The sequence below is a fragment of the Anoplolepis gracilipes genome, chromosome 5 (genome assembly GCF_047496725.1).
Source record: "Anoplolepis gracilipes chromosome 5, ASM4749672v1, whole genome shotgun sequence".
NCBI classification, from domain to species: domain Eukaryota; kingdom Metazoa; phylum Arthropoda; class Insecta; order Hymenoptera; family Formicidae; genus Anoplolepis; species Anoplolepis gracilipes.
The window spans coordinates 2,644,436-2,662,280 of NC_132974.1; the positions used below are offsets into that span (position 1 = coordinate 2,644,436).

The 17,845-nt window shown below is 31.3% G+C and overlaps 2 protein-coding genes across 4 annotated transcripts; one reads left to right on the forward strand and one right to left on the reverse strand.

The window, feature by feature from the left end:
- Nucleotides 1-136: 136 nt before the first annotated feature.
- Moody (G-protein coupled receptor moody) lies at nt 137-10,042 on the reverse strand. Of its 2 annotated transcripts, none has more exons than XM_072892231.1 (9): nt 9,088-10,042; nt 5,133-5,285; nt 3,926-4,066; nt 3,454-3,624; nt 3,155-3,282; nt 2,799-2,952; nt 2,500-2,699; nt 2,154-2,351; nt 137-562 (listed from the first exon to the last, which is right to left on the reverse strand). In XM_072892231.1, the coding sequence occupies exons 2-9, from the start codon at nt 5,258-5,260 to the stop codon at nt 471-473; spliced, it is 1,212 nt and encodes a 403-aa protein (XP_072748332.1). In that variant the 5' UTR covers nt 5,261-5,285; nt 9,088-10,042; the 3' UTR covers nt 137-470. The 2 variants fall into 2 exon arrangements, with proteins under 2 accessions (XP_072748332.1, XP_072748334.1); XM_072892233.1 differs by having other exon boundaries at nt 2,083-2,351.
- Nucleotides 10,043-12,749: 2,707 nt separating this feature from the next.
- Nucleotides 12,750-17,659, forward strand: LOC140665669 (G-protein coupled receptor moody). 2 transcript variants are annotated; one of them, XM_072892027.1, is made up of 6 exons: nt 12,754-12,825; nt 12,927-13,039; nt 14,008-14,226; nt 15,561-15,799; nt 16,000-16,303; nt 16,579-17,659. In XM_072892027.1, exons 2-6 carry the CDS (start codon nt 13,022-13,024, stop codon nt 17,437-17,439), a joined length of 1,641 nt encoding a protein of 546 aa, XP_072748128.1. In that variant the 5' UTR covers nt 12,754-12,825; nt 12,927-13,021; the 3' UTR covers nt 17,440-17,659. The 2 variants fall into 2 exon arrangements, with proteins under 2 accessions (XP_072748127.1, XP_072748128.1); XM_072892026.1 differs by having other exon boundaries at nt 12,750-13,039.
- The last annotated feature ends 186 nt before the right edge of the window (nt 17,660-17,845 follow it).

A 17,845-nucleotide genomic window follows, 5' to 3' on the forward strand; every position in this document is an offset into this window, starting at 1 on the left:
GCAGAAAATGATGGAAATTTTTTAAATATATTTTTTCCTCTTCTGAATAATACTTTTATTTGCAACAGTCTTTTTTTATTTTTACCTTATAATAAACATATGTATTGTAAATGTATTTTAAATATATAAGACAATATAAAATTTATATTTTATTTACAAGATGCAATAGTATATGACAACCTTTGGTAAGAATCAATACCCAAGTTGGGGTAACTAGATGTGGCTGTTTCAAATGCCACGGAAATTAAATAGGCACAGCGTATTTACTATTTGCAATATTTCGCTCTTTTATGAAAGAATAATTTATAGTACGTATACTATTACAGTACTATGAACAAGGTACGAAAATTATACGAATTGGTATCGATAACACAGTGAAAGCTCCTGCTTTCTCTCCTCTTTTCTTCTATCTTTTTTTCAACGGAAGAACACTTTTCTCCTCGATTTTTTTTAGTTTTCATCTCGGTTTATCACAGCTCCTCCTGGAATTGTGAATTTGTCACAGGATTCATAGCGATAGATACCGTCGACACCATTGTTTTACTGAAGTCCTTCGAATAATCTGCAGTTGAAAATAAAATACACAATTATTTTGACGGTGATAGAACTCATGATGTAATAATATAGGTGTAACATTCCCGGATGCGCAATCGTTTTTAAAGTAATGGTCGCTTTTCGACCAATCAGGAATTGATTCAAAATGCTAAAAAGTAATATGACTGCGAAAATATGTTGACGTCAAAGTTTAAAAGGTGAAATAAAGTAGTGCAGTATTGTTATAATATCGTAAAGTAAATAAAATAAAAAAAATTTTAAATAAAATGTATTGTAGGTATATTTTGGATATAAGTGCTCAGACAAATAATAACTTATTTATATACATATATGTATATAAAAATATATACTATAGAAATAAAAAGAATAGCAGCCTCACATTTATATATATTTTTTTATATTATATATATAGCTGCGAGTACACAGGCGACTTAATCGCACAATAGAGCAGCACAGATTTTCTATGTATTATGATATTCATTATGCTATTTTATATGTATAAGTTATATTTCATTATTGTTTTATTATATTATATTTTAAATAAATTTTATTTTTATTTTATAAATTTTAATTACTGCGCTAATCTTTTTAAAAAGACTATAACATGTACATAATAGGATTTTAAAGTACAGGATATTTTACTTACAAATATTTAATTTTCTGTAATATTCACTAATTGACATTATTTATTGTTGCAGGTAATTATCTTTTATTTCTTATTATATTTTACATTGAAAGTTTATTATTTTTGGTATTTCCAGAGATATTTTTACAAATTTGAATTACATTTTAATAATATTTAATAATATTTTTGTATTTAAATTTTACAAATATATTTTGGACTAATGTTTTATTGGCTGTCCTATCATGCTATTGCCATTATGCACAATGTTACACCTATCTTTTTTTACATCATGATAGAACTCACATTTTTACATTAAATATATAAAAAATAAAGATAAAACAAATGAGAAAAAATAGCGAAACCAATTATATAGAACATAGATTTATATAATATCTTATTTAAGATCTGTGCAATGAAATGTCTTCATGACACATTATAGACATATATATTATATAGACTAATATTAAATAGAAAAAAATACATACAAATACTAGAAAAGATAATATCAGATAATTAAAAAAGAAACTATTATTCTATATTACATATATATAATAGGTTACAGTATATTTCTAATTTATGAAAATTAAAAGAAAAGAACTCAAACATTAAGTAAATAATAAATTCAGCGATCTACTGTGAACAAGAAATGCGAAAGATCCTATTAATACATTATTAATTCACGATCGAAAGGATATAAAACTGTTCAATTCGCTCGCTCATCGTTAAATCCTAAAAGGACTTAAGAAGCTGGCATTAAGCATTAGAAGAGATTATTAATCAAGGATGCGATTAAAGAATTAATTAGTGCCCCCACATACACATACATAGTTAAGTCACAAATAGTGATACCAAAATGGCAATCGAACAACGTAAGAAGCAAACTGGTGGTGCCCTTGACTTACGAAGTGAGCGAGTGGTCGCGCGCTCGGTCAGAGCTTGGTGAGTGTTACCGCGTGACGTTGCTCGAAGTTACCTTGGACGTAGTCCTGCTGATGAGCTTGAAGACCACCACCCGGTGCACTACTGCCATATGGTGTTAAACTCATCCTTATCCACGAGCAACCTATCACGCCGGCGTACGCCTGCCTGTATTGTTTATTCATGATGACGTAGATGATCGGATTCACGCATGACGCAAAGTACAGCAGCAGATATCCCAGAATGTGACACTCTGAAATAATTCAGCATCCGGTAATAACGGTGGAAGCAAACTACCGCAAATAATCATTAAAAGAAGATTGGGAAATATAAAAGAATTGAAAGCCAATGTACAGTTACGGAATCCTTATCACTGTATATATAGATAAATGTATTCGTACCGGGACATCTGACCTCTGCGTCGGCCACCTTGACGATGGTGATCGGCAGGTAGCACGCGAGGAAGCTGATGAAAATCGCCAGTACCATCTTCGTGATTCTCCATTCGCTGCGCTTCTGCTTGATCTCTCTGATGTCTCTCCCAGGTGTATGAGGTGATTTTATCGTTGGTGCGGCGTGCTTTCGCATCCTCGATTCTGATCTACAACGTCAATAACAGATTCCAATCCAGTTTATTGTCATGTGGAAGCACGAAAAATAACTAGAAAAATAAAAGATAAGCCTCGAGAATATTAATTACTTGTGCACCACCCAAAATATCTTGGCGTAACAGCCGACAATCACTACGCAGGGTATTAGGAACCCCATGACGAAGAGAAATGTCTTGGGAGTGTGACCCTGACGGTCTTTGACGATAGAACAAGTCTCCAGATTCCGATCATAGTCGAATTTACCTGATAAAGAGAGTTAACCAAATAAATAAGACAAGCGATAAACAATGCCTGCTAATAAAACAAAATTTGCCAATTTTATTCGTCTTTTTTTTATAAAAGAAGATTCACAACATAATAATGTCTTTTCTCAAGTAAATAATTGAATAATATAAAATTGATTAATTCTACAAAATGATATATAATAATAAAAATAGAGACTCACCCCACACTCCTAACAGCGTAGGTATCTGCATCCCGTAAGAGAATAGCCAGCAGAAAATTATCATCGCGGCGATCCAGTATTTTTTGTAAACTCTACTATAAACGGAGTGATGCGCTATCATAATATACCTAGGCAAAATTAAGAATTTCTTTTTTTAATTTCATATTTTACTTTGGTTTTATTGCATTCATTTGAGGAAATGATTCATCTTTTACCGATCAAATTTCAAAATAAATTGAAACAAACATATCAAGTAGAATAATACGAGAATAGTCGAGTAAAAAAATAAAGATATGTACCTGTTGATAGTGATAGCTGCTACAGACAGAAGACTGACACCGACGTTTCCGTACCTGAAGAAAGGCACGAAGATGCAGAAAAATCGTATATCCGTCCAGCTAGCGTTGATGAATCTGATGGAATCAAACGGCAGTACCAGCAGACAGAACACAAAGTCCGCGATGCACAAACTATTCCATCGATATAAGGTAAGTCACTTTTAATTGACGTAAATATTAATGAAAAAGTTATATTAAGAAATTTTAATAGAAAAACGTTTAGAAATCTGTTTCTTTTTTTTTTTTTTTTTTTTTTTTTTTTATGTCGACTCGATATGATATGAGATAATCACTAACACGCAATAATGACTCATACTCTTGTGCTAACTCTTTAAACGCGTATGCAAATCAAGTATTAAAATTACATACTTAAATAAAGAAATCTTTATTGATAAAATAAATAAAATAAAATTAGATATAAATTGTTGTATACCTTATAATAAAAGCCGCTGCGACATTGCGGACTTTGGGATATTTACATAGAGCAACGATCGTTAATAGATTACCAGCTAAACCAATAAGCATAATAATGATCGCCATTACTGCCGCAAAAGTTCTCAAGGGTTTTGGGAATCTACAACAGATAAATCAATGATAAAAATAATTCTTCTGTGTAGCCTCTTTATTGATAAGAGTCGAATAAATTTGATTTAGATATCAATATTATATTTTTTTAAATTTACTAGAATGTTACAAAGCGAGCACTAAATTATATTTTTTAAATAAATAGTAAACTTCATATGTGATATTGACCCAATTATCAAAATTAATTTGAAATGCAAGAAAACAGAAAATTACAGACAATAATTATTTCTCTATTCTCTGCCAGAAAGAGTTAAATATAATTTATTTGATGACTTTAATTTTTCAATTCAAATGCTATAAAAGTATTGTCACGAGTCACAAAAAATTCATATGTGCATTAATGCATTAATCAACTTTTAGTGTATCGCTTTGTTTATCAGGTTTTTGCATGATATTTCGATTTTTATTTAATTAAGTTTAAATTAACTAAAATTTAATTGATTGCCCAATGAGGCCAGATCGTCTTTATTTAGTTCCGTTGTGTCTTTTGTCTTATACACCATAAGATATAGCTAAATGTCGCCATATTATATACATATATAGCCAAACAACAAACACCAAACGGCCTCCTTTTTTTTATATTTTTATTATATTTTGAAGACATATATGTTTCATTTTAATGAGCTAAAACAACTTAGCATGATTTCTGATATAATGCTTATAAGCTGCTATAATAACGAATCGTGTCTAAGCGAATTTAAGTCACTCTGACAAATCGAATGTGTTATAAGATAAGAGTCGCGGTGAACAGTATTCGTCAATTCCATCCATTTCATTTTTTCTGGCTTCAGTCTTAATCCTAGCTCGAAATTATCTTGCCGATTCGAATTAGGGAGTGCCATACAATCTCGTTATTTCAAGTGGCAGAAGTTATCGTATAATAAACTGTATGAATTTTTTGTGAGTGAATTGAAACGAATTGTATAAGCTTTTTGCAAATACAATGTGTAAGATAATTTGAGAGAAGAAACAGTTTAGGAAAGATTTCGGATAACAATTTTATTGACGCTATGGTTAAAATATTTCAAAAGTATACTTTAAAAAGATCAACGTACCTTGACAATTCCCCATCGACGATGGTGTTTTGCGTGGCGTTATCCATGACACGGGGCAACCACGTAGCCGTACCGTCCATTATACCAGTCATACCAAAGATATCAAGATTCTGATTCAACGATTCCATTTGGCCTCGACCGACCTTGAGGAGCCTACGGCATTCGCGAGAGAAAGAACAGAATTAAATATTCGACCTGTGTTCTTCTCAGTAAGATGACTAAAACAGGTGACTAAAACAGGTGACTAATAAGTTGCGCGTAGTATAGTTTCACAATACAAATATTTTTGATAAACAAAAATATAACCAAAATAATGATTTATTAGATTAGTATAGCCTAATTCACCGCTATTTATCTTGAAATTAAAAAGATATAGTTCAGTGAGAACAGAATTGATATAAATTTACCTTCCGCTCTTATTGTGATAATATCAGTAGACAATTAAATTAATAGATTATATTAGTAGATAATGTCTAGGATCAATTATTATCACGACAGATACAAAATAGATAAATTTGGAATTTCCGAGGAGGAAATTACTAAAAATGCTAATAAGTTGCACAGTAAAGCTGATCTAAAGCCGATGTAAAGCGGATGCTATGACACGCTTATTTTACAATTGTTTCCTGAATTGCGAAAGAGAAACACGCGTTCAGCGAATTAATATACTGTTCGTTATATTATAATTCATCTATTAATATTTTTATAGATTTCCAATAACAAAAAAATATAACACTAAAAAAAAATAATTTACAATTTATTATAAATTATAAATTATATTTATTATATATATATTTATTAATTAAAACATTTATAAAAATGATTATAAAAAATTTTGTAAGGATTATATTATATTAAATTGCAATAGATTTATGCTATATTAATATGTGCCTTGTAAAAGTTGCCGAAGATTTCGAAGAACTTAATTTGGAACCCGCAATAGCGATTGTTTAATGCGTGGGACGTTTGACATTTGCGTTATGCAAATATCATGTGCGGAAGGCGCATTAAAATAATTCCCCGACATGAACAATGGCAGAGGAACGACTTAAGGAAAAGAGACTGAAGAATTCATTATTATTTATGGGCGCCACCGACGGAAACAGATCGTCTGGAAGATTTATAGGAGATAATACTTTAAACACTTTTGGTGAACGATGCTTCTTTTACTCTTCGACATCTTTCAACGTACAAACACGTTGAAATTATAATTACAAATATCACGTTTAGTTTGTTGAAAAAATACAAATTAGAAATTGACTGATATATTGGAATCGAAATTATGATTTATTCTATCTTTCAGATATTCAAACATATATGTCGACATTTATAGAAATTTATAATTTATAATATTTGGTGTCTTTTTTTTCTGGTTTTTCTCTCCAATGGCTGAATCATAATCACACGACACCAAACAGCTGTAATTAAAATAATGATTGTAGATCACTGGTACATGAGTCACTTACGTTATCGAAACATATGTAACACGCGGTTACAAACTAATTGTAAGAAGGAGCACAATCAATTTTCTGTAATGTAAATAATTTTTAAATACCGATATTATTATCACGGTTTATTACCTAAATTCTTTATTTAAATTAATTTTATTTAACTACATATTATATAATATATAAAATCTCAATTTATATATTTTTTATATTATATTTTTGTAATAGTTTTATAAAAAAAACTTTTGCAAATTCAGAATTGCATAAATTTATTTATTGATCAGCGATCATAATTGACATGTAAACATGTTGCAAAAGGTGCATTGGATTTAGTAAACTGAGGTTAAACTGCAGTGCATTAACCTCGATTGAGCTTAATTAGGGGAAATTAACGGACACCCGGTACTAGGCGTCCCCTTGCGACAAAAAAAAAGTGATGAAAGTCACGGAAGACATGGGAACATGGGAACGCATCAACGCGTCGCGTCGCCGCGTCGATTACGTCGTTTCGCTCTACATATCTTGTTAACAAATATTAACGAAATAGTTGGACATTATTGTGCAATGAATAATTAATTATATTATTAAGTAAATTCTTACAAAACTATATTAAATATCGGAGACAAAGCAACAAGAAAAATTGTGTTAAAATCTAAAAAGATAATTAAATTTTAATTTACGTATTTAAAATATACTTAAAATTATTTGTAAAATATAATGTGTAGCAAATCATTTTTTATATATTGTTATTGATTTATATATTGTTTTAGTGTTTTTCTATCTTTTTCTTAAGTTATAAAAATTATTAAAATTTTGAATTATTTATTTTTATTATTATTACAGATTGGTTGAGTGTCATCGAATATAATCGAATATAATCAATTATTTCGAATCTGGCAAATACCATGAATGATTCAAAAAGGGCGTGTATTTGACTTTTATATCAGCTCGATAAGCGAAGTTAATCGGTCGTACGTCAACGGAAGAAGACGCGGTGTGAAACCGCAAACATTATTTTTTATTCCGTGGAAGTCCTCGGTGATGAACTGACGTCATCGAATGATTTCCGTGTTAATCATACGGCGAACGGCAATGAATGAGTCAAGTTGAGTCACGGTGAAAGTACCTAGATCGAATCAGTACGAGTCGTCGATGCGTCGTCGACTGGCATCTCGTTATACTACGTCAAGTAATTTTCCGGTCAAGAGTGCTTTTTAATTATTTACTTGAATACAATTATATTTATTAGAGACTTATCAAGCGACGTTTTATACAGTCAACTCCGATATAAATTAACATTGATAGTATTGATAACATCGATGGCGCCGCATCGTAATGTTTACTCAGCTTTGTCCTCTTCCAGAACACTTAATTAGAAGACTAAATAAATATTTAATTAAATAAAAATTACCTTAATTAAAATTATTACGAAGCTCATTTTCTCTTTTTATCAATGTAATAAAATACACATGAATATATAAACAATAATATATATTTTTGTTACTTAAAAATTTGTTACGCGTTTCTTTGCAAAAATTGTTCATATTTTTTTATTATGTAAAATGTAAATGATTGCAATATATAAATTGCGAATGCGGAAAGATATTACATATGACTTGAGTGCAAGACAAGATCGTTGAAAGTCGATCGAGACGTGACTACTCTAGTATCCCGCCCACGAGAACACCACGTGGTGTGGATGTCAAATGTACTTACGGCACAAAACATGTGTCGTGCTATTCATACCATGCATTTAGCGCTAAATACGTTATACCAATATCAAGACATGCTTTTCACCGGTATTTAACATGTTTTCCTTAAGTTTGTGTCAATTTTTATGAAATAATTTACAGAAAATTATATATTAAAAATGTTCTTAAAACATTTGTTTTGACAAACTGAAAATTAACAAATACAAACTTAATAATAATTTATTAATAATCTTGAAATTATTTTAAGAAATTTATGTATTTTTTCTTTGAAAAAATTAGTTAACTTTGTGAAATATTTAAATTGTTTTTCTATTTGACATTTTGTGTATATATACATGCATATATAAATTGTATGTAAAATTTAAAATTACTTTCAAGTGAAATATATGTATTTAAAGATCTACTTTTACATTAATTCTTGGGACAACCCAACTAATTGAATACTACTCCACCCATCACAATTATCTCCACGTCACGTTTATAAATTGCCTAGGGACCTCGCTACGGTTTTTTGTTCTGTTCTCGGCGTTGGTCCCTTCAGATTCTAACATCCAACTTTACAGAATTCACACGAGCGAAAAATACAATGACGATTTTATAAATCATTAATTTTTTAAATATTTAAATAATTATTTTTTATGTTTTTTTATTTTCTCTTTTAAAAAAAGAAAACTTTGACCGGTTAAATTCTACAGAAATCGTTCTTCTTTTATGAAATTAAATTATTATTAAGATCTAAAGAAGAAGAATATCTAATTGTAAGAGTTGAATAAAAGAGTGATAATTGTCACTTACCGTTTGTCGATTCTTTGTTACTTTAACCAGTCATAACTCTATCAACAAGATAGATAACAAAGAGACGGCAAGACCTTTGTTGACTAAACAATATCATCGAAGAATTCTCAATGTTCTTCCTGCTTCAGTGTGTCCTTGCGTGTGTCCTCCTCAGAAACGATCAAAGTCACTTTACAATGTGTGTCAGATTAAGAAATATTTAAGCGTTGTTTCTTTGGAAAGAAAAGATAGTTCTTATCGATCGTTCTAATTATTAAACGTTTATCACGTGATGCGTATAAAGTCTTTATTGATACTCTAATGACTAGAACATTTATATTTGATGTCTTTTTAATTTGTCATTAAATGTTTCTTTTTTTTCTTCTTATTAGCTATATATCACTTTCCGATTATTATAACAATTTAACTTCATCACTTGAATTTTATAGAGAATTCTATAAAAACATTTATCTGAGTATTTTCTTTTTACAAAAAGATAACTTGATACTTTGAAAAAATCCTCGATTTTCGCTGATAATAAAATAATTTGTTCACATTGGTTATCATTCACGAAAAATTCACTTATTTAATTAAATATTATTTTAAACTTTTATTTAAAATCTTAGCATTTTTATGGAAAATTGCGTGACATCTGCCAAACAATTATAATTTTTTTATAACTGTTTGCGATTTTGACCGTTTGATTCTTCAGAACCAATTCGGAACTATACTCTCTTTCTCTCTCTCTCTCTCTTTCTTTGAGAATCTTATTTTAATTTTTTCTATAAAATTTTCTTATTTTATCAAACGACACTCATTGTTTCGCGGCGACTCGCGATTTCAACTGCGCGCGATCAATTCTCCGGGGACCGGAGTTACAGCTCGGGGACCACTAACGCGGACTGTGTAACGGGCACCGCGTATGCGTCAGCATCACCGTGGATAGACTGCTGCTTACCCAGCATTCCGTCAGATTGTACACACGCTAGATACGGGCCCCGCGAGTAGGCGGCCACATCAGGAGAAGGAGGTGATGAAGTAAAAGCGAGTAAGAGGGAGAGAGAATGCGAGGAAGAGCAGCTCGATGACGATGCGAGAGCACATCTGCACCCAAGATCCGGGGACCCAGTTGACCCTTTTGCTGTGACACACCGTACTGCTCTTTTTAAATTGCGCGGAATGTGCTGCAATTGCGATATGCCACGTTCTTGTGTATGTGTGGCATAATCAGAACAAGCGATGTATATATATGTATATCGCAAGCAAATCGCATATTTTGATTGCATTTCTTAAAATTTTTGCCGAATACGCAGGATAAAAGATAATAAAACAAATTCAGCCTTAGTTGTATTTTTATCAAACAGAAAGTTAGAAAAATTTCCAGATAGAATTATTTTTTTGTCTATAAATGATTTCTATTTTGACATGGAATTTTAATTAAAGGTGCACATTATAAAAATGTTAATAATTGCAAGCAATTAAAAGACAACGTATTATATTGTGTGTAGTTAAAACTTAACTTATCGCTATTACAATAAATGGGAGGAAATCACGTTGCAGGCGAATAACCGTATTTGGCAAATTTGCACGAAAAGAACTCGAGTGACCGCGAGCCGATAAGATCGTTTTTAATACCGCAGACGTACACGGTATTTATTACTTAAGCAACCGAAGACATGACGAGAGTGAATTAGACTTAACAAAGCGGAGCCGACCGACCGCATTAATTACAATGACTAAATCGAACATCTCGCTGTGGATTCAGACAGAGGCGACCCGCATTCAACCGCTATGATTGTTCGAAATTAACACGGTCTTCTCGAATCTTTCGCTCCTTCAATTTGGTTTTAGACGCATTATTCTGTATTAAGAGCATCGGCATCACAAGTACAATAGACCTATTCTGGTCAAATGTAATATTAATTAATTTATATATAATGTTAGTAATATGATTATATGTGTATACATATAGCGTCCTAGATTTGCCGGATGTTCTTCCGGTCTGTCACAGATATGCTAGATGAGAAATTGAAAATATCAATAACCATGTAGGGCCTTGAGAATTGAAAAATAAATTTACTAAAATAAATAAAAAGCCTTAATTTAATTTTCAATTAAATTAATTGTAGTCACAGAGAAATATTTCGCTCAGAAAACATTAATTTTAGAAAATATCCAAACAATCTGTTGTTAAGAAATAATATGATAAAGAAAATATTTTATGTATTATTTAATTAATTTCTCACACAGTATGTAAAATATTTATAAGTTATATATTTACTAATTATTAATTCTAATTTCTAATTTTCTATAATAACCGTTAATTATCGTTAAATATTCTTAAGATTACAAATTTTTCTACAAATTACATTAATTTAAAATTAAGATATATTATAAGAAAACACAAACGATTAACTGTTTTTGCAATATTTATTTTTGTAATAACATTTTCCTACTTTTTTCTAGATACAAGCTATTGCAAGAAATTCTCGACATTCCCTAAATTCGGAAAGACAGACAGCGAACCGGAGAAACACACTTCCGACTCGCTCGCTTCCGCTTGCGGGCGTTCGTACACAGCTGGAGACTCATTCCCCTCGCGTTGAATGACTACTACTAACAAAATGCAATTATTTTTAAAAAGGATGTAGGGACACACGCGCACGTCGCAGTTTCCAGGGGACGGTACGCTCCGATCAGACACGTAGGTGTTCTATCTATAGTAGACCATAAAGTGCCATATCGGCGATGAGAACAACATGGGGCTGGCTGGCCCCGTTTAATATTTTCTCTATCGCGTTGTTGGGAGCGACGTGCTATAAATTGTTTATAATAGGGTTGATGATTGATGCCCTCATTCGATACTCATTTGATTTTATGAAACATGATTAATATTTTTTATGATACGTGTTACATTTAAAAAATAAAAATATCTAAACAGAAAACATCCAAAAAGAAAAGAATCTTCCTACGATAATGTATCTTTTACTTACAATTAGATAAATGTTTAGTATTTTTAATTTAAACTGGTTAAAAATATAATACACAGAAAAATTTGAGAGTATTTGGAGTTATTTATATTAAATACTTAAACTTATTAAAACGATATATATATATATTTAATAATTAATTTAACTGATTTTTACTATCATATTGTTGGGACCATGCTATAAATTGTTTTTTCATATTAAACTTATAATATCGATGTCTTATTTGGTACTCATTTAATTTTGTGAAATATGATTGAGATTTCCTTGTATTATAGTAAAAAAAAAGGATTGTATCTGCTCTATAATAATATATTTTTTACTTATAAATGTTTACTATTTTTAATTTAAAATAATTGGAAATATAATATAAAATATAGGAATAAAGTTCGAAGATATTTGAAGTCATTTGTGTCAAATATAATATTTATTAAAGTGATGTATGTTTAATAATTAATAATTAATACAAGAATCAATGGAAGCAAATAATAAGATTAAAAATTTCGGTTCCCCTCTATAAAGGCAATTATTTCTCAATTAGACGTAACTAAATCGATCTGCAAGAAGAAACTCCCCCGATATATCGTGAGGGAGGAGTTGAATTTGGCGCAGACGCGGCTTCGACGAAAAGTGCATACTCTTGTGTACACGAATTCTGCTAATAATTCCGGCAGTACATTCGCGAGTTTTGTCAGACGCGCTTCATTCTGTTTCATCACACTTTAATATGCAATCTATTCTTCATTCTTGTCTTTATTGCTACAGAAACAGAGTCTGAAAAATAATTATTATCATAAGAATGCTTCTTCAATAAATTTTCGTTATCCCGAGTTGCACTGCCGGTACCGAAAAATTGCAATAAAGTGATTGCAGGCGAAGTTTACAGAGTTTTTCAGAAGAGGAAGGTGGTAAAACTCTACAATGTCAAGGCCAAGAAGCAGAACGTCAAAAGCACGATATCAAAGACAATGAGAAAAAATTTTGAAGTACTATTATACTTTATTGATTGTTATTAATAAGATTAGAAATGTATTTCTAATTTTCGTAAACATAAGTGCAGATTACTTTAAAAAAACAGATAAAAACTAAAATTTTTATTCCAAGTCAATAATCCTCTCTTATTAAAAATTAAGACAAAAATTATGTTAAAAAATACTTGCTATTATATTTGTAATACTTTATATTTATATATATATATATATATTTGCAATGTTTTTTAATATATATATATATATATATATATATATATTAAATTTGCATGCAAATGCTAATCTGTTGCTTGGCGAGAATTCGTTAAGGACTATGTCAGCTGATCATCGATAATCCGCGAAAGCATGGATTCGAAATATAGAAACGCCTGAAAGTTTACGCTTGGAAAGAGTTTATCGTCTCGGGTAACGAAAATAGATCTCTCAGTTTCTCTCTTCAATGCTCGGTCTGTCGTCGGAAGAAAAAAAGAGATGGGCCCAACACGCGTACACGCAAGTGACGTAAATTGCTTGTGCGTAAAATTCGCGCCTCCAAGATGGCAAAGTGCACATGCCAGTCGTTAAACGGGCTTTGCATGCGAAGAGAAATTGAGAAAAAAAGCATAAATAAGATAAATGTATATGCATATATCTTTAAATCATCTGTCAAATTTTTTCAAAGATATAGATGTATATTAATTAAGTAAATAATTTATATGACTTGATTTTTACGAAAGTAACAAGATCAAATTATATTGTAACTACAATTCTCGATTATATAATAAAAAGAAATCATCTCTCAGATTTTGCAAAGTCTACATACGATACACAAGATAAAACTCTATGGACCGTCTTGATATTATATTATTATCGAGATCATTATTTTGCAAATTGCGAAATGTGAATTACCATGATTCTATCTATTTACGGCCCTGACGACTGGCTTCCATAGACGTATACTCAACGAGAGTTCAACTTTCTTTCAGATGCTGGAGTACTGGTGGATGGCGAACAACGAAACTGGACGCAATGGCAGCGACGACGTGGCGATCGAAGAGATGCTGCAGAATCCAGGATCGGTGATCCTCTTCGTCGGCTATCCACAGTGGTTGCTGTATTTCGCCGCCACCTGTTGTATTCTCTTCATGCTAATCGGCATCCCGGGAAATTTCATCACGGTGATCGCGTTGTTTCGCACCAAAAAGGTTCGTAATTATAGCTGTAGTATTAATATATATATATCATGTGATAATAACAGTAAAATAATATTTAAAAAAAGGAAATAAAAAAAGACTTGCCTAAGAACAAAGTTGAAAGTTGACTAATTAGTGGATATAACTTTTATATGATTTTGATATTGGTATCAAGATAATTCTGATAGAAAGATAATAACATAAAGTTGATGTTCTAGAAGATAAATATTCCAAAAAAATGCTTGTCAATATAAAATATACTTTTAATATAAAATATAATATGCTTTTATAGAAAAAATCTGTAAAAACTGTTTCGTGTTACTCGCGATTTTCGTGACTTATACACGGAAAGCGAGTTAAAGTATACTAATGAGTTTGTGTTATACTCAAGACCGTGAACCAGTTACTCGAGTTTCCGGTACTGTTTATGAAATCTTAAAGACCGAATAATTTGCCTCTTTCGTTTAACGAGATTTAATCTCAATGAGTAAGGACGTTAAATTAAACAGAATATTTCTATCAATTGTTTAGTTCATATTTTTTTCAAGATAAATTCTATTTAAATACTATACTTTTTTTGTACGCTATACATTATATAGTACAATTTTTTTTTAAATTCTACATAAGTAATAATTAAATTAAATTCGCTCAAAATTCTAGAAAATGTTTTTCTATTTTCATAAGACAGTTTTTTTTCACTTTATGATATATGTATATCTAAACTTATAAATATATAAGTAGCTCTCTTTTATAATAATATTAAATAAATTTTAAGTACTGTTTTTATTCCGAAAAAATATTATTTCGGACTATAAAAAAGATTTATTTCATTACGCAATAAAATGCAATGTTTTGTTTTTGGTGAATAATCAAAAGTGTGACACAAGTCGATGAATGGAGGTCGTCGGCACGATTTTAAAACAAATGACCTTTCCCCGCAAAGTTATTCGTCAATGAGTTAAATTTAGAATAGATTACGCGGAACTGCATGCATACACAATCGTGTGTTTGCACGAAGGTTCACGTACTTCGATGTGATATAATCGACTAGCTAGAATTAAATCAGGAAATCTCCATCTATTTTATCGTGTTTGTTTCATAAAATTTAAAGGAGTTTATTCGGCAAGTTTATTACGTAAATTAATTTTCACGTCTACAAACTTGTCACATTATTTGTACCTATATTAAAATAAATGCACATTAATTATAATCGATGACCAACAATTTTAAATTAACAAACCTGTAAACGATGTACATATATATATGTATGCGGAAATAATTGTATAATTTAATTATTCTATAATTCTTCATATAATTATTTTGCAACAATTTAATTTTTTTTGCAGCTAAAAAACGCTACCGCGGTCTTTATCATGAATCTCTCGATATCAGATTTGATGTTCTGCTGCTTTAATCTACCGCTCGCAACTTCCACATTCTGGCACAGTTCATGGTTGTACGGACCACTTCTCTGTCGGTTGTTTCCGCTCTTGAGATACGGCCTCGTTGCAGTCAGCCTCTTCAGCGTTCTGGCAATCACGATCAATCGCTACATCATGATCAGCCATCCCGGTCTCTACCCTACGTAAGTTATCCGTCTCTCTTCTCTTGCCATATAGATCAAATTTAATATTTTATAATTATTTTAAACAATTATTTTAAGCACTGCATTTAAATTACTATTGTATAAAAATAAAAATTAATAAAATAAATAAATAGAATTAAAAATATTAAATTTCCCCCCCCCCCACCTTTTTGTTTTAAATAATCAAATATTATTTTTAGATTGTATAAGACGAAATATTTGATTCCGATGGTCTTAGCGATATGGATCGTCGCTTTCGGTCTACTGATCGTCACGTGGTTCGAGCAATTCGGACGTTTTGGCTTGGATCCGGCTATTGGATCTTGCTCAATTCTACCGGATGTGAACGGGCGAAACCCAAAGGAATTTCTCTTCTTTCTTGCATTTCTAATACCTTGCCTCGCTATTATCGTTTGCTACGCCAGGATTTTCTATATCGTTCGCGAAACTGCTTCAAAAAGCAGAGGCAAGATCAATATTCAACCTATGGAAACTAGCCATGACGTAAGATCTAATTATTTATCTGTAAGAAGATTGTAATGTAACAAAATTAATTAAACATCTATATTAAAAATCAAAGAAAATAAAAAAATTATTAGTGAAACAGTAATCAAAATACATATCTTTGTCTTAAATTAAATTTACATAAAATTAAATAAATTTTGCTTTACTTTCTTAAGTTCTCTCTTCTAAGCTCTACATTTTATTTAATTTATTAAAATATAGTTATGGTGTTTTATACATCATCCTGATGTATAAATCTTGTTATCTTTTTGCAGCAACAATCTACGTCCATGAAGAACCAGGAGCAAGAGCTGACTGTTTTTTGCGACCCTTCCTTATCGATGCGAACGATTTTTCTCAATCCAGACGAAGAAATGGATCTAGAGCCATCGACATCCGTCAACGAAGATTCCTCGTGTTCTAAACAGTCGATCCACGATCGACAAAAAACAGATTGCACACCGAAATCGCACTTAGACAATTCAACGACAGTTATCAGCCTCGATCCAAACTTTAATGCTCTCCACGTCGGCGCATCAGAGGACATATCGTTCGTAGACGAAGAATCGGATCTCACGGAAGTAAAACTATTTTTGAATAGAAACCAGACTGATTTGCAGCGAAAGTCGAGAAACTCTTGCGGACGGCTGGAGAGATTGACCAGCCGAGCATCCTTCATCGTGGAGTCCTCGCTTCAGCGACTCGCCGGAGGCGATCGTTCGGATCTGCCGGAAGTTCTCGTGAATTCGAGATCACACTCACCTGCGAGGAAGACATTTCGCCGGGAATCCAAGTTCAAGAGCGTTGGCAGAACGCGCAACATGGGCGAAGCCGCCGTTGCGCCCAGGATGTCGGGCAAAGATCGGAAGCTGCTGCAGATGATCCTCGTGATTTTCCTATCGTTCCTAGTATGCTACTTACCGATCACCGTCACGAAACTCTTTCATGGTGCAATCGACTGGCGAGGCCTCAACATCGCCGGCTACATACTTATTTACTTGACGACTTGTATAAATCCTGTCATCTACGTCGTGATGAGTTCCGAGTACAGGAGCGCATATAAATATGTGTTGCTGTGTAAAGGTGAGCAAATGGCGAGCAAGAAGAGGTTACCGGGTTTGCTGATGCTCAGTTGAATTCGTAAATGATTAAAATAATGGTAGATAAATATGGTAATAGGTAAATAATATAATATATAATTTATATTTGTTATATTATTTGTTATATTATATAATTATATAGTCAATATTGAAAGAACTCAATTTTGTGTTAGAGTTCATCACTGTTTTTCTTTTTGTAATCATGAAGTACTTATACTCTCTTTAAGGATAGCTAATTGCTTTTTAGAATAGTTAAAATGGTCAACTTATTATTAAAACAAAGAGTGTAGATTTATAATGTTAAATTTAAATTAATAAAATATCTTTACTACTTTATATTTAATTTGTATGTCAAAGTCAATAAAATTATTTTGACACACAATGACATTATTTTATTGATTTTTGATTGATCAATTGAGTTTTGATTAATTTGATTTGTGAT

Coding starts and splice junctions, on each gene's coding strand:
- Moody (XM_072892231.1), bottom strand. CDS start 5,260: ATGGAATCGTTGAATCAGAATCTTGATATCTTTGGTATGACTGGTATA. Junction 4,067..5,132: donor GTCGATGGGGAATTGTCAAG/GTACGTTGATCT, acceptor TATCTGTTGTAG/ATTCCCAAAACCCTTGAGAA. Junction 2,700..2,798: donor ATATTTTGGGTGGTGCACAA/GTAATTAATATT, acceptor TTGACGTTGTAG/ATCAGAATCGAGGATGCGAA.
- LOC140665669 (XM_072892026.1), top strand. Junction 14,227..15,560: donor CGTTGTTTCGCACCAAAAAG/GTTCGTAATTAT, acceptor TTTTTTTTGCAG/CTAAAAAACGCTACCGCGGT. Junction 16,304..16,578: donor CTATGGAAACTAGCCATGAC/GTAAGATCTAAT, acceptor ATCTTTTTGCAG/CAACAATCTACGTCCATGAA.